General features: G+C 35.9%; 1 protein-coding gene across 2 annotated transcripts in view; it reads left to right on the forward strand.

Annotated features, from left to right (window-relative positions):
* The window catches only part of Mms22l (MMS22 like, DNA repair protein), a 116,570-nt gene that overhangs the window by 44,667 nt on the left and 56,452 nt on the right, over window positions 1–15,451 (forward strand). For both annotated transcript variants that reach the window (XM_052176158.1, XM_052176159.1), the window contains exons 13-14: window positions 378–604; window positions 3,416–3,925. In XM_052176158.1, the coding sequence (XP_052032118.1) occupies window positions 378–604; window positions 3,416–3,925 (737 nt within the window). The remainder of the gene's footprint in view (window positions 1–377; window positions 605–3,415; window positions 3,926–15,451) is intronic.

Raw genomic sequence — 15,451 nt, forward strand, 5'->3', positions numbered from 1 at the left:
CATGCTATACACACATGAAAATGTCATGATGGAACCCATTGTTTTTATTAAGTGCTCATTATACCAAAATTTAAGTTACATAACAAAAACATTAAGAAACATGGAAAAAATAGGTCTTAAGGGACATAGCTTCATTGGACAAATCACCTGGTAAAAACACATTTTGGGGAAAATACAAAATTTTTTCATCTTCTCTGTTTTTATGTAATTAAAAAAGTCCTGGGGTATATATGGTAATTACAATCTAATAAGATATTTTTATAATTACAACAGGTCAAACTTTTATGAGCTTGTTGGTGTTTGCGGTTTTCATTTTATTTACTAAGAAACTTGTACTTATAAAAGCTATGTTGTGCTTTTGTTTGTTTTTCATTTAGAATAGCTCCTTCAGTATTTCCTGGCTTCCTTTGAAAGGCCTTACTAATATTATCAAGTCACCACTGTCACTGCTTACACTGGTGAGGAACTGCTGTTGCGACAAACAAGACACTGACTTGTATAAATCCAGCAGCAGTTACATCATTTTTCTTTGCATTCTGGCAAAAGTTGTTAAGAAAGCAATGAACAGCAATGGCCCTCATCCTTGGAAACAAGTTAAAGGAAGGTATGTTGTGTATAGGATCTTTTTGTCATGAGTATTCACCGGTACATTTGGAACTGTAACTGTTTATATTTTTAAGTTAACTTATGATTGCAGCCTTTGCACATGCAAAGTATATTCCTTAACCCCAGAGGTCAACTTTTTTGTCTTGCCAATATGTTATAAAGAGGAACAGTATTAATATTCATAAATTAGACGGTTCCAGTTTCTTATTCATCTAATTATCACTGAAAATTGGATTTGTGTGTATTAAATATCAAAGTCTTAGGAACAGTTTTGGCTATAATTAATTGTAATATTATATAATCATTTGCTTTATTTTATTGAAAGTGATAGAACTTTATCTTTTTAACTTTTAAAAATCTTTCTATGGTACATTGGTAACTATTAGGTTCATGTTTGATTTTTTTAAAAATTATTTTTATTATTTTACTGTTACTTATGTGTACGTGTGAGTATGTCTGTGCATGTGTATATGCCTGAGGTTAGAGGCATCCTTTGGAGCTGGAATAACAAGCAGTTGTAAGCTGCTGATATGGGTGCTGGGAATTGAACTCTGGTCCTCTGTAAGAACAATGTATTTCTTAACCACTGAACCATCTTTCCAGCCTCAGTGAGGTTTTGTTTTGTTGCTGTTGTTTTGGATTTTTTTGAGAAAGGGTTTCTTAGTGTGGCCCCCGACTGTACTGGGACTTTCTCTGTAGACCAGTCTAGGCGGGCACTCATAGAAATCCATGTGCCTCTGCTTCCACCACCCAGCCATTGGTTAAATTTTTTTTGTTCTTTGAATCTAGATATTTCAATGTTGCTTCCTTAAGTGAGACTTGACCAGAACCTAGTAGAACCAAATAGCTGTAATGGGGACTATGCCTACTTTTCATTCTGGTTTGGTGTTCGTTCTGCTTGTTTGTCTGTCTGTCCATCTGTCTGTCTCTCTTTCTCTTTCTTTGTGTGTGTGTGTGTGCATATTCTCTTTTTGTATGTTTTTCTTTTTTAATGGATAATCTATTTTCAATTTCCATGACTACATGGAAACCTTCCTTTTAAGCCTTTGTCATGCAGTATACTACTATCTGATGCTTGCTTGTTTTGTTTGGTTAGAACTTTGGGGGAGAAAATATTATTCTTTCTGACATAAAATTTTCAAAAATTGCTTAATGAGCTTAATGGCATTGGTAATATGCCACTCTAGAATCTGGGACTTATGCCAGGAGATCATCCTTAGCTACATTGAGAGATCAGGACCAGTTAGACTAGATGAAAGAATTCTCAAACATAAGTACTTCTATGAGAAACTTTATACCTTTAACTTTAACTCCACTCATTAGGAAAATTATTGTAACAAACCTGATAACATTAATAAGCTAATACTATGTATTAGCCACTGTAGTGATGATAATAGTGGAGAAAGAGAATTAAACAGGTCCTTACTTTGTGGAGCATATTAATTCTTATATCATTCCATTGTACACGAACATTCAATCTCTTGTATGTTTTAATTATTTATGTTTGAATAACCAAGTATAGAAACTATAAAACTTAGTAATCTATGAGTAAGAAATCAAGATGAATTGCTTTCCAACTCTAAGCCCCTGAATGTTGAGAGAAATATATATGAGCTGTTAGCTACAAAGCTGTTAGGCTTGGATGAGTGATTAAATTTCTTAATGGTTGGCTTAGATACTTGAACTCATACACTTTTTCTTTACAACTAAGTAAAAAGTACCTAGCTCCTCGAATTCTTCTAAAGTATAAACTAAAACCAGGTGTTTTTGAAGGGTAGATAGGACAATATTGAAGAAAAGTTATGAAAAGTTGTTTAAATAAAAGTAAGGTAAGAGCACTTGAAATTGTACTTAACAGATTTTTCTGATGTTGTGACAAATGCCTGAGGTAATCAATTTTTAAATAGGAAAGGTTTGTTTTGGCTCTTGGATTTAGAGTTTCAGTCCATGCTCCGTTATCCTGTTGCTTTGGTTGAAGCATCGCATCCTCTTGAAAATACAGCACAGAGCAACAACCACTTACCCTACTGTCAGGGAGCAGAAAGGAAATGTGACAGGAGGTTGGTGTCTCAGTGCCCTAGTGGCACTTGGCCTCTCTCCTATAAATACCACTGCCTCCCAATGTACTTCACTAGTGAACAAATCACAGACATTTATGGACATTTTGAGCTTCAAGCTATAACTTGTATTCTGTTATTGCCAAGAAGTAAGGAAAAGGATGGAAATTCAAAGGTAAAAGCTAAGTACCATAGGAAAAGAGCATTTTCACCATCTTTGAGAAAAGCTGTAGAGTCATTTTTTCAACCATAATGGTTTACCATGTCGGGGCAGTGGGAAGTAGAAATAGTGACAGGCAGGGCAACATCAACAAGTGAAGAGTAAAATTTGACCTAGGGAAATGGCTCAGTGGATAAAGGATAGGAATTAGAATTCCTGTCACTGTGTAAACTTTAGGTAGATGCAGAGACAGACATAGTCTTAGGCCTAGAGGTACATGGAGTGGATCCTTGCAGCAAGCTCGGTAGCTAGACTAGCTTCAAATTAAACTCAATGTTCAAGGCGAAGTACTGATATAAAAAATCCCCATAAAGTGGGATGCAACTGAGGAAGATCCTGATGCCAACCTCTCTACATGTATGCTCTTTCTACATACATGAACTTTCTACACGTGTGCTCACTTGTGGGTATACATGCATGCACCACACAAAAATTAGCTGAAACTTTATAGAACTATGTTACAAATATTGGAGGAAAAATATCTTTAAATGATATTTAATGAAATAATCTTACTAATTTTCATGTTTTGTAGAATATATTCTAAGTTTCATCAAAAAAGGATGGAAGAACTAACTGAAGTTGGCCTACAGAACTTTTTCAGCCTTTTTCTACTGTTAGCAGCTGTTGCAGAGATAGAAGATGTAGCGAGCCATGTTTTAGACCTCCTTCGTTTCCTCAGGCCTGCCTCCCTGTCATCTCATGGAGCCCTTGTTTGGAAGGGTCAGATGGCATTTCTCCTGATGTATGCCCAGAAAAACTTGGACATTGGTGTTTGGGCTGAGAAACTGTCATGTGAGTTCCAAGAGAAAGCAAAGGAATTCTTGGTATCTAAGAATGATGAAATGGTGCAGAGACATACGCTGTGGACACTGCTTTGCATCTATATTGATGGTGTTCAAGAAGTATTTGAGACCAGCTGCTGTTTGTATCCTTCTCACGAGCATCTTCTCAATGATGGCTTTAGCATGTTACTGCCAGCCTGTCGAGAATCTGAACTTAGGACAGTGCTGAGCTTTCTACAAGCTGTTCTGGCCAGAATCAGGTATGTTTTCTAACAAAGTGGTAAAAAGATTCACTTTTGACATACTTATATTGTCCAAGTGTAGAAGAGTTTGTTTTACCGCCACTTTGACATAAATCATTAGTTTTTCAAACACTAGAAAAATTTTATGCAGACACAGACATCAAAAGTGAAGAGAGCAGCCTGGTGCGATTCTGGAGCCCTGCATTTAGACCTTCCTTCTGTGTTACCTCCCTGTAAAGTGTTTACGAGCAAGACCACAAGTCCAAATTTGATGTGGCTTTTATGGAATATTGTTCCCATGGGGAAGTATGGACTATTATGTACTATTCTATTTTAATTAAAATTGTGGGTGTGTGTGTGGGTGTGTGTGTGGTTGTGGGTGTGGGTAGACACATCTTAGGGCAAATATAGGAGATCACAGCACAACTTTTTGTCCTTCCACTGTAGAATCTTTGGGATCAAATTCAGGTTTGCACAGTAAAGGCTTTTACCTGCCAGCCATCTCTTGCTTCCCACACTGTACAATTTTTTTTAAATAGTGTCTTTAAGTTGTAGCTGAAAGATTATTTGTAATCTCCACTGCCTCAAATATCTCCTTCTGAATCTGTATATTCTGAAATTAACATATTATTTTAACAGAAATCACTTATAGAAGACTTATCTTTTTAGGTCTTTTCAAATTGTACAGATAAGTTAATTTACAGATATATGCAGATCCCAGATTAATGATAGATTAAAACCTATAGTTATAATTTACATTTAGATTATTTTGTAAGTTTTCCTTTTCAAGTATGTGTTCTCAATAAGTTAAATGTATTACTATGTAGTCACTGTTGGTGAAAAGTTGCCTATAGAAATAGGGTTTTACAGGCTGAACAGAGGGCTGGAGACACCTAAAGCCCGGTTCCAAAAGATCTCATACCCTCTTCTGGATGTCTTAGGCACCTGCACTCATTTGTGTACATACCCTCATACAAATAAACATAATCAATGTATATAATCTTATTTGAGATTGTGTCTGTAGATAACGTAGAAGCTGCTTTCATAATAAATATTACATTAAAAGGCTTACTTTACAGAATTTCAAATTTTATGCAATATCTGTATATTCCCTAATTTTCTGTATCCTGTCTTACGTTTTTAATCCTCACTAGTTTTCATATGCTTACCCAGCAGTTTTCATCAGCAGTTATTCCTTTGCTTCTCCAAGAATATTCAAGCAAGAATGTTTAAAAATTCTCAAGTGCTTTGATGTGTGAATAGACAGATAAGTAAATTAATAACCAATCAATTTAAGAAAAAGATAGATCTTTGAATAAAAATGTTTTTTGTGGTCACAGAATATAGCATCAGATTTTGTATTATCTAACAAAGACTAATTTCATTTTTATTTTTATATATATTGACAGTCATTTCTCTTTGTTTTCTAGCTAAGCTAGAAATTTCTTTCTCATTCTAGTTTTGGTTTGTCTAAATATGTTTGTTTAAGTGGGGGCACTATTCTGAATTGTTTGGTAATTAGGAACTGCCATCCTTGGGAGATTTAAAAACATCAGAATCAAAAGGGAGGGAAGAGTTTGCAGCTTGAGCAGAGTTAGTCATAGAAAGAAAGTAGCTTCATCAGTTTCTTTTTCTGCTCCTCTGTTGAAGATGGGTGAGTACCTTTTAAAACGAAGTACTTTTATTTTGAGTAGATTTATTGGGGGGGTTGATTTTGGGGGATTAAGACAGTGTCTAGTCTGTCATGACCTCAAACTCATGATATTCTTGAGGTCAGCCTGGAATTGATGATTTTATTCTTCTAACTCCTATGTTCCAAGTGCTGGGATGACAGGTGTGTGTCACCATGCCTGGCTTTGCATACATTTTCTTAGCAAAGATCTGTAACCTGTACTGGGCAGTTTGCCTTTTTATTGTTGATATTACTTTTGTGTTGTGAATATAGTTGGGGAAATGTGTTAACTCTCATCTTCATGCTCCAGGTAAGTGGTTCTCAACTAGGAATGAGTATGTTCTTCAGGAGATAGATACTTTTTAGTTGTCACATCTAGGAAGATGCCTCTTGCATTTGGTGGGTGGAGACTATCACCTGTTAGGTTCCAGAGCAGCGCTCAGCAGTTCTGAGGCAGAGGAGCGCTGCTCTTGCTCTGATTCCCCAAGCGCACCTTTCAGACACTCTCTGCTAACTTCTACATCTAAAGTGTTTTTGATCCTTGTTTAGAAACCTCCTTTTTCCTTTGCTTAGTATTTTCTGGGCAACTTTTTATGTTGGTACGTGAATTCTTACCTGCTTACTTTTAAAGACTACTTAGTGTTTTATTATACAGATGTATCAGGCTTTATTTGCCCTGAAATTTGTATTATTTACCATGCTGTATTTTTATTATACCACTTTTGGCTTTTTTTGTTTTTGTTTTATTTTAACATTTTTATATATGCATGCATTTGTTTACTTGAAGTATGTCAGCAACTTAGTTTCCAAGAATGAGTTGCTGTGCGTTTTAGATACGAATGAATATTATTGAACTTTTTTTTTTTTCATTTTTAGATCACTGTGAAAAATAACTTAGGAAATTAATTCTAAGATAGAAATAAAGTACTGAGTTTAGTGAAAAACTCAAATGAAGAGAAACAAAGCTTATTTTGAAGCTTGGGGATAAAAGATTTAGGGAGCAAAAATGTTTTAAATAATTTATTTATTTTTCTCTACCTGCTATGTATCCACTAACATTTGTTTGAGTCTCCTTATGAAACTTTTTTTGGTAATTCTATAATAAAAGTACAGTGAATGGGCTGAAGAGGTAGGTGTCTTAGCAGCTAAGAATACTTGTTCTTGGAGAGGATGTGTAGTCATTCTCGGATCTACAGTTTCAGGTGATCAGATACTCTTTTCTGATTTACATGGACATCAGGCACACAAATGGTGTGAAGTCAAAATGTTTACACATAAAATAAAGTAAACTAATAATGAGGAATAGAAGATTTATTTCTATATTTTTAAAAGAGTTACAGTTTACAAATATTTTCTTTATTAATTCTTTGATTTCTATTGATGAAAATGCAATTATAGATGTGTTTCTCCATTAATTTCAAAATCAGGACTGGTTCTTGCACTGTCCTAGCTGCCTTCTTGTGCTGTACTCCCTACTCACATAGCCAGACTAAGGGCATTACTTCTGTATTGTTTAGCAATGGCAAGTACTTTCCTGAGTAAAACCTTACAAACTTGATATTATTATTGTTTGGGTAGATCTGAGTCTTTTCTGTTTTGCTACTGAATAAAGAATAGTTGCTTATTGGAGGCATTTGGTTGTCTTATTTTAGTAATTTTTAATTTTATAAATCAGTAAAATGAATGCGGAAATGTGTAGATGAAAAAATTAATTATTTTTTAAATTTTAGTTATTTGGTTTTTTTTTTACACTCCAGGGGGTGTCCACCCTCTGACTGTTCCCCATTCCATACCTCCTCCCCATTCCATACCTCCATACCACTCCCCTGTCTCCATGTTTATGTCCCCACCCCCATGCCACCAGACCTCTAAACTCCCTGGGGCCTCCTGTCTCTTGAGGGTTAGGTACTTTATCTCTGGATGAACACAGACCTGGTAGTCCTTTGTTGTGTGTGTGTTGGGGCCCTCATGTCAGCTGGTGTCTGCTGCCTGGTTAGTGGTCCAGTGCCAAAGAGATCTCAGGGGTCCAGGTTAATTGAGACTGCTGGTCCCTACAGGGTCTCCCTACTCCTTGGCTTCTTCCAGCTTTTCCCTAATTCAACCAGCTTGAGATAAGAAAATTATATTTATCAAAATATTTGTTTGATTTATAGGTGTCAATGTCCAACTCAATGTCATTTTTGTGATTGAAACAAAATTTTTTTCTTTAAAATTAAATTAGTAAATTATCTTAGCATTAAAGCCAATCTAAAGATTATAAAAAATATTGTTTAAAGGTACCTTTTGAGTGTGGGTCTTTTGATAGGGACCATGCTGTTTAGGAGTTCAGAGGTGATTGTAAGAACTGCAGGCAAAACATACACCCAACAATGTGGACCACATATAAGGTGAAGCAAGTTTACATTTGTGCTAGTAAATTTTCTTAACTGGTTCTAGATTGAATTTGTGGTTTGCTGTTTTTGGAACAGAGTATGTGTCTGTGTGTCTGTGCATGTGTATGCTGTGTATATTTTAGACCAACCTATGAGAAAAAGATAAATGTTTATATTGGTAACATTTAATTTTGTATACATAGGTATATATTTTACTTTTTTTGTAAAATTGCTTTTTAAAAAAACTTGTGTGTATGTGCATATGAATGCAGGTGTCAGCAGAGGCCAGAGAGGTCCTGGGGCCTGAGAGGACATCAGATCCCCTGAGCCGGAGTTAACAGGCAATTGTGAACTCTCGGGTGTGGATGCTGGGAACCAATCTTGGATCCTCTGGGAAGTATTCTTAACCAATGAGTCACAACTGTGACTGAGTACAAATGCCACAAAGAAAGTCTTAGAAAATTGATGTCAAAAATAGAGCTTTGAGGGGATTCCAAAGTCAGCGCGAACAGAATGAAGCAGCTTGTACAGGTCTTTTCATGCTTTTATACTAGATTTGTTAACTCGCCAATTTCAGAATCTTGGATAGTAATTTGGTCACATTAAAACTAATCACCGCATATGTAAAAGACTGTGACTTGGATATTTTTATTTTAGCATTTTCAAGATAAATATTGTCAGCATAAACAAGTATTTCCTTTCGCATATTTTGGTGAAAATCCCCAGAAATCATACAGAATTGTTTACTTTAAAAAGAAAGGGTAGGACTTTGGAAAAGGAAAAGTCCTCTGGTTATCAGAACATCGTGGTTTGTTCCTGATTTCTTAATCCAAAATCTGTATTTTTTGTTGAGGATCATTTTGTAGCCTACTTGAATTATACTGTTTACTAAAAATACAGAAAAACTCAAAACGTTTTGGATAGTTTTTAAAAATTAAAGCCTAGGCACCTGCTCTCCCTGCTTTAGAGTTGAGAACAAAGCTAAATTCTTTGACTTTTGATTTAGGCAGGGAAGATGGATTACATAGATTGATGATATTTATTCTTGGCTGCATCCCTGGCTAAGGAAAAGGATGAAATACTTTACTTTAACAATCTCCTCTGTTTTCAAATTCAGATGGGAATAAGGTATCAGCCCTTGCATAAATGTATGTGCAGTTGTGTGTATCTGCAGTGTGAGTGTGAGTGTGTACAGTGTGGATGTTGAATAAGTAACTGTTTAATAACTGTATGATAAAACTATAGAAGTAAGATTACAGATTAAAGGGAGAAGCAGCTTCCTCTAGGCTGTTAAGAAATAATAACTTCATGTGCCACTTTATGCTAACTGAAGCTGATGGCTCACCAGAGCATTCTTTATTGCTGATTAAGTAGCATTGTGGAAATACTGACTTGGTTATGTTAACTAAATACCTGTTTAAAACTCTAAATGTCAAGTAGGTTTATCGGTCATCTTTAGCATTTTATGGAATCACATTCCTAGTTTTCACTTGCTGTTATTTGAGGCTAATATAAAAATGGCAGTCTTTCATTTGTGGTTAGGTGTAGCTGAAAGCTTTTCTTTAATTATATCCATTCGGCCTGCTATAGCTAAGGGTCTGTCAGCATTTCCATTATAAACCTCTATTTTCAGGTTTTATAACATAGCTATGAAAATTAGCTCTGGGCAAAAACTTGACACATAAGGCCTCATGGGACTCTCCCTCCTCCTCATCCCCCTTTTTCATTTTTACTGATGTAAGGGTGAGTGGTTTCAAAATGCCTTTTGGCACCTGCAAATATCATTTTGAGCTAAAAAAGAAACAATAAATTTTTAGGCTTTGTAGTTGTTTGTTCTAACACTTAAGGGAACTTGTGGACTTATGAATTTAAGCCAAATGGATATTGATCAACTGACATACTATTTTATATTAAACAAGAGCCTAGTATCAAAGAAATCTAAGGGTATTGAAGTACTTGCCTAAAACACTAAATGTTGAGTCTGAAAGTATATAACTTAAAGGAGTTAATACATTTTTTGTAATATGGCTTATACACAACTTCTTAGAAGATTAAGCCTCTCTTCCCTGGCCTCTTTTCCCCTCTTTCTCCATGAGGTTATTTAACTGTCTTGATAGAGGAGGAGGAGGAGGAGGAGGAGGAGGAGGAGGAGGAGGAGGAGGAGGAGGAGGAGGAGGAGGGAGTGTGTGTTTGTAACTAAACACGTGTACACATGCATGCTTGAGTTCAGATACAGAGGAAATACTCTCTTGAGGGTCTGCTGTGCCGTATACTCTGCATGCTGTTTCAGACAAAGTAAGGTGAACACCTGGACAGCATGCAGGCTTCTTCCTGTCATTGGTCTGTATTTATTAATGAGGGTGGACTGTAGCTATAATTACTGAAAAGTATTTTAGTGCAAGTAAACCTTATTAGGTGGAACTTTTAAAATAAACTGAATCATTTCTGGTTTGTCCCAAATGCCTCTGGTGTTTCATTGTAAATACTATACTATGTAAGTTTGAGGACAGTGTTATAATAATTTTAGGGAGAGCACAAAAGAGTGTTCCACAGAGAAGTATATTACCAGATGTATTTGAGAAATTAAGTCAAGATATGTTGCTGACTGGAGTCAGCCATTTCCCATGCAGCTTTGGTTGCACAGTTATCTCTAATGAATGTAATAGAAATCTTAGTATTTAGAAAATGTATAAATTATAAGCTACATAAACACATTTTTATGTCATTAAGTAGTTCCTATATAGTATTTTGATCTTATGGCTAGAATTGTATACTATATTTATTTTAAATATTTTGTAAATTCATGTAGTAATAAAAACTATATTCTATTAGCAATATTTGTTTTTTGGAATTTTGCTGCAGTTATGTACTTTTTCATATATAGGTATTAATGTCTGGATCATTTATTGACTTGTCAATGAAGTTTGCTATGTACATAATGCATTTTTCTGCATCACAATAAAGTGATTTTTTTTTTAAAAAAATCATGTAAGGAAAAAAATTATATACCCCTATCTTTAACTGGCAAGGGTTTAGAAGTGAAGATTTAAATATGTTATTTCTTTTGGATCTATGTGTAGGAGTGGAATTGTTGAATCATGCTGTTAACTTTTGCTAAACTGTCTGGAAAGGACAATATCATTTTATATTTCCTCCTTCCATACAAACAAAGTGTATCCTATCACTGAGGGATTGCAGCCTCACTCGTATGGCTGCCACATGATGTCTCTATTGTGATCTGGATGGTGTGACACGCTGCCTCTTTGTGAAGCTGTCTTTATTTCTCTCATGACTAATGGTACTGGACTTAGTTTCATTATTATTGACCATTATGGCTTTAGATAAATCTGTTCATACGCTTTGCCCATTTTAAACTGTTTTTATTGAGTTATGGAACCCATCAACTATAGTATCTACAAGTATTTTCCCCTATGGATTAATTTTCCTGTTGTCTTATATAGTACAAAACCTTATGTTTTTTGACAAAGACCTATTTTTTTGTTGCTGTGGTAGCTGGCACCTTTACCTTCTTGAAGAGTCTGCTTATATGATTTTAACCTTAGTGATATTCTGTTGGGCATGGAAAAATAATTATGCATCTCTGTGGTTTTTCAAAGCCATCCACAATCTGACTTTCCTAACATCCATTATGTCTTTTTGTGAATTGTCCTTTATTTAATTATTTATTTTTCTATTAAAACTCAGTATTTAGACTAAAACATGGCCAAGGTGATAGAGTGAATCTGTGCACTGGACCAGCTGACAATGTGTGAAAAGCATGATTTTCAAAGGATTAAATGCAATAATGTAATTGTTGAAACCAGAAGTCAGAAGTAGTCCATTGCCTCTCATGAGGGGCCTTCAGGCAGGGTAGCAGAGAAAGAAGGGACATAAGTCATTTAGAGGGATTTGAGAGTAATAGCAAGATGATTTTACAAATTAGTCTATAACAGCTGTAGATGAAGTCAGAAAGGTATTGTATTGAAGGTGTTGGTCAGTGGTCAGGCAGCCAGCAGGTGTGCCTTGTGTTGCTGCTTCTTGAGAAAATTCTAGCATGCTGGATAGTTAGTGCAGGGAGTACATAGTATAAAAGTAAGGGCTTAAGTGTTCATAAACCCTCCCTACTCTTCTTAGTACAGTCTTAGGAAAGTGTTTGCTGCATTGAAGTGCAGGAAATGGGGCTGGAGAGATGGCACAGAGAAATTGCTTATGTTGGGATTGGATGATTAAGAACAGTTGTTTTCTCTTACAGAGGACCCAGGATGGGTTTCCAGTACACATATAGTTCACAACCATACATAACTCAGTTCCAGACGATCTCACATCTGCTTACTTCTGTGGTTACCAGTCGTGTGTAGACATAACACTCATACATATAAAATCTTTTTTAAAAAGGCAGAAAAACAGTTGGACAGTAATGACTTATGCCTACCTAAAACAATGGTTGTAATAATCTCTTAATGCATTCAGGATATGGTGATTTTCTTTAATTTTTTTATTATTATATGAACAATATTACCTTTTAAGCATCTCTGAAATGGATGCTTATTTATACAAGTATCTTTACTCTTGAGTAATGTGTTTAATTGCTCTGTCATTTATTGCTTTCAACTTTATGCTATAATTTTTTCTGCAGAGGATACATATTAATGCATAAAAGTTTTTATTTAACAAGTTCACATAATACTTTGTGTCTTAATAAAGCAGACACATGTGACCTGATCAAATGAAATCTAATATTTGTCCACATCTGTATTACATTACTGATAGACTGATAGGAAAAAGAAACTTAGGTATTTACATTCTGTTATTTTAATCCCCATTTTAAGTGATAATGGTTCGTATTTCTCAATGTTTTCTCTTTATACAGTAGATCTTATCAGTATATACAGGAAAGGAGAAAGTAGTGCTTATGAGCCATGTGAATTTAAGGCAGAAATCTCAAATTCAACTCTGTTTATTGTCTCCTAAGCGTCTTTGAGTAGAAAGGACCTCCAGAAGACTTAGAAACACATTGTTTCTAATTAACTGAAAGTTTTGGTGATATTGAAAAGTATCGCTCACCATGCTTATTGTATGTAGCTGAGTTGTTTGTGGCCATTTTTATTTTGTTTTCCAGCTCAATAAATATCAGATTATTCTAATACTTGAATAGGGAAGCAGGTTGGGTAAGAGGGCTCTTGAGCTTCTTACTTTGTCTTTGAGAAGTAAATCCAGTTATAGTATGTTACATTTCATATTTAAGTTCAGTTCCTAATTCACTAAAATTTTGTAAAGTTTGTAAATGAGACTTTAGATTTATATTTTCAAGATTATCTATTCAGGAAATTGAGAAATTAACCTTTATGAAGTTTTTGTTTTATTGTTTTTTGCTGTGTGATTACTGGCAGAAGTTTAAAGTTACCCAAATTATGATGGGGTAAGTGGGGTGACATATAGAGAACCTACTTTTCGTGATAGCAAAGGAAAGAGAAGAGAAAAGAAAGGCTATTCAAAGAACAGTAATAAAAGATTGGGAGCATTATGGAGCCAGGAGCAGTGGTGCCCCGTTGGTTTCTGCTCAGCTGTGTAAGACGGAGGATGCTCTGACTACTTTCTGTGCCCTGAAATTTGTTACATTAGACAATAGTAATAAGTTAGAAGATGTGGTGTGTGTGTGTGTGTGTGTGTGTGTGTGTGTGAGAGAGAGAGAGAGAGAGAGAGAGAGAGAGAGAGAGAGAGAGAGAGAGAGAGAGAGAGACATGAGAGCACTGCTGTGCTGTTTGTCTGAGCTCAGGGTTCACCCTAAACTTTAGACCTCCCTGTCCTTGAAACAGTGGAGGGGACTCAGGAAGGAGCTGGTGGGAGCTATCTACTGTTTGCTTACACAGCATCATGCCATGCTAATTACTAAAAGACATATTGTCACAATACATATGAGTCCCCTTTGTGACAGGTTTGCTAATGTTAACTCTTCCTCAGTGGTGGGGGAGAGGAAATCAGCTACAATTGTGACTTTATTAAATGAACTAAACCCAGAGAATCTCGGTGAGATACACTGGCATTGTGACTTGGTCCTACAAGGGAAGTACTCACTGGAAGTCAGTGAAATTTAAGGCCCACAGATAGATACATTGTTTTCACTGATGGACTGGTGTGATATCAGAGTGCGAAGGAAGCCAATCTCTTCATTATTCTCATAATTGTTTTTAGATTAATAGAGACTCAGAAGGCATTATTAATTACAGAAAAAAAACTAAACTCATTGTAGCTTGAGATATACCTGGCTGGGCTCACTGACTGTTTTATCACTCCAGAGCTTTTGTCTGTAACATGTATTTTACAGAGAATATCCAAGCACATTTTGTTCTGGCATATGAGGTTACTTTTGGTGCCATATTGTTTATAAGGAGTATCCTTATCTTTGTCCATCTTCCCTTGTAAAGAAGAATAAGTAGTTGCTCTCTTAAATTTTATTTATTAACATTTTAACAAAATTGAGAACAAGTATGGAGTGAAACTAGCATTTGAAACTCTTAATTTCAATTGTTTCTTCTTTACCTTACAAGATACATATTTTTCTCTCTTTAGGATGTCTCTTGTCAGATTTAAGGCTTATTTAAAATGAAAAGAAAGCTGGAGCAATTTTCTTTATTCCATTTCAGTCTCCTAAGGCCTATTTCCCCCTGGTGAGCTCATAGCAACAGGGGGGTTTAAGGGAATTCAGCTTTCTGCAAATTAATGTCTCACATCATGAAAATTCAGGACTTTTTTTTTTTTTATCTTGAAAAGTAATACAGTGAGTGCGAGTATTATTTCTTGCCAGCGGGTGGAAGATGAATGATTTTGTCACAGTTTTACTGCTTGATGAGCAGTGTCCTGAGGGTCAGGCTTAAGTCTGTGTCACTGTGCTGCTCATTACTCTTGAGCTAAATAAGGGCTGATTGGATCTAAATTGCCTAGCACATGGGCCACAGATGAGCTCAGTGAGCAGGGGATGACCTGCTATTCAGTCTGGGAGTAACCCCGGTGTGCAAATGCAGCATTAGAACACCGTGGGAGAATGAGAGGCTACCGGCTGCTGCCAGCAAAAGAAATCGAAATGTAAAAACTCTTTGATGCTGTGATGTTAGAATTTGAAATGTAGGAAGTGACAGGTTGATGGTACTTATCAGCTTTGGCTGGATTAGAGAACAGTGTCATCTTGCTTATATAATGACAGAAGAATGAAGCGAGCAGCTAACTACTGTGCAGAGCAGAGCCGCTGCTGTTGCCACAGGCAGGCGTTGCTGCCTCCTACTGGCGGTTTTCCTGGAAACCAGGAAAGTACAATGTAGAGAAAGCTTCCTCTCCTGATTTTCAGAAATCTGGTGTGCGTTTTTTTTTGGTGGTGTGAAGCTGCTAGTAGAAGGATATAAAACACGGGGTGGAGAGTAGACTTCCAAGTCTCCTTGATAGAGTTAAAGCATCAATCTGGGGAAATTGATTGTTCTAGAGTAGTCTAGTGAATCAAGGGTTTAT

This window comes from Apodemus sylvaticus, chromosome 3, assembly GCF_947179515.1.
Source record: "Apodemus sylvaticus chromosome 3, mApoSyl1.1, whole genome shotgun sequence".
Taxonomy (NCBI): Eukaryota; Metazoa; Chordata; class Mammalia; order Rodentia; family Muridae; genus Apodemus; species Apodemus sylvaticus.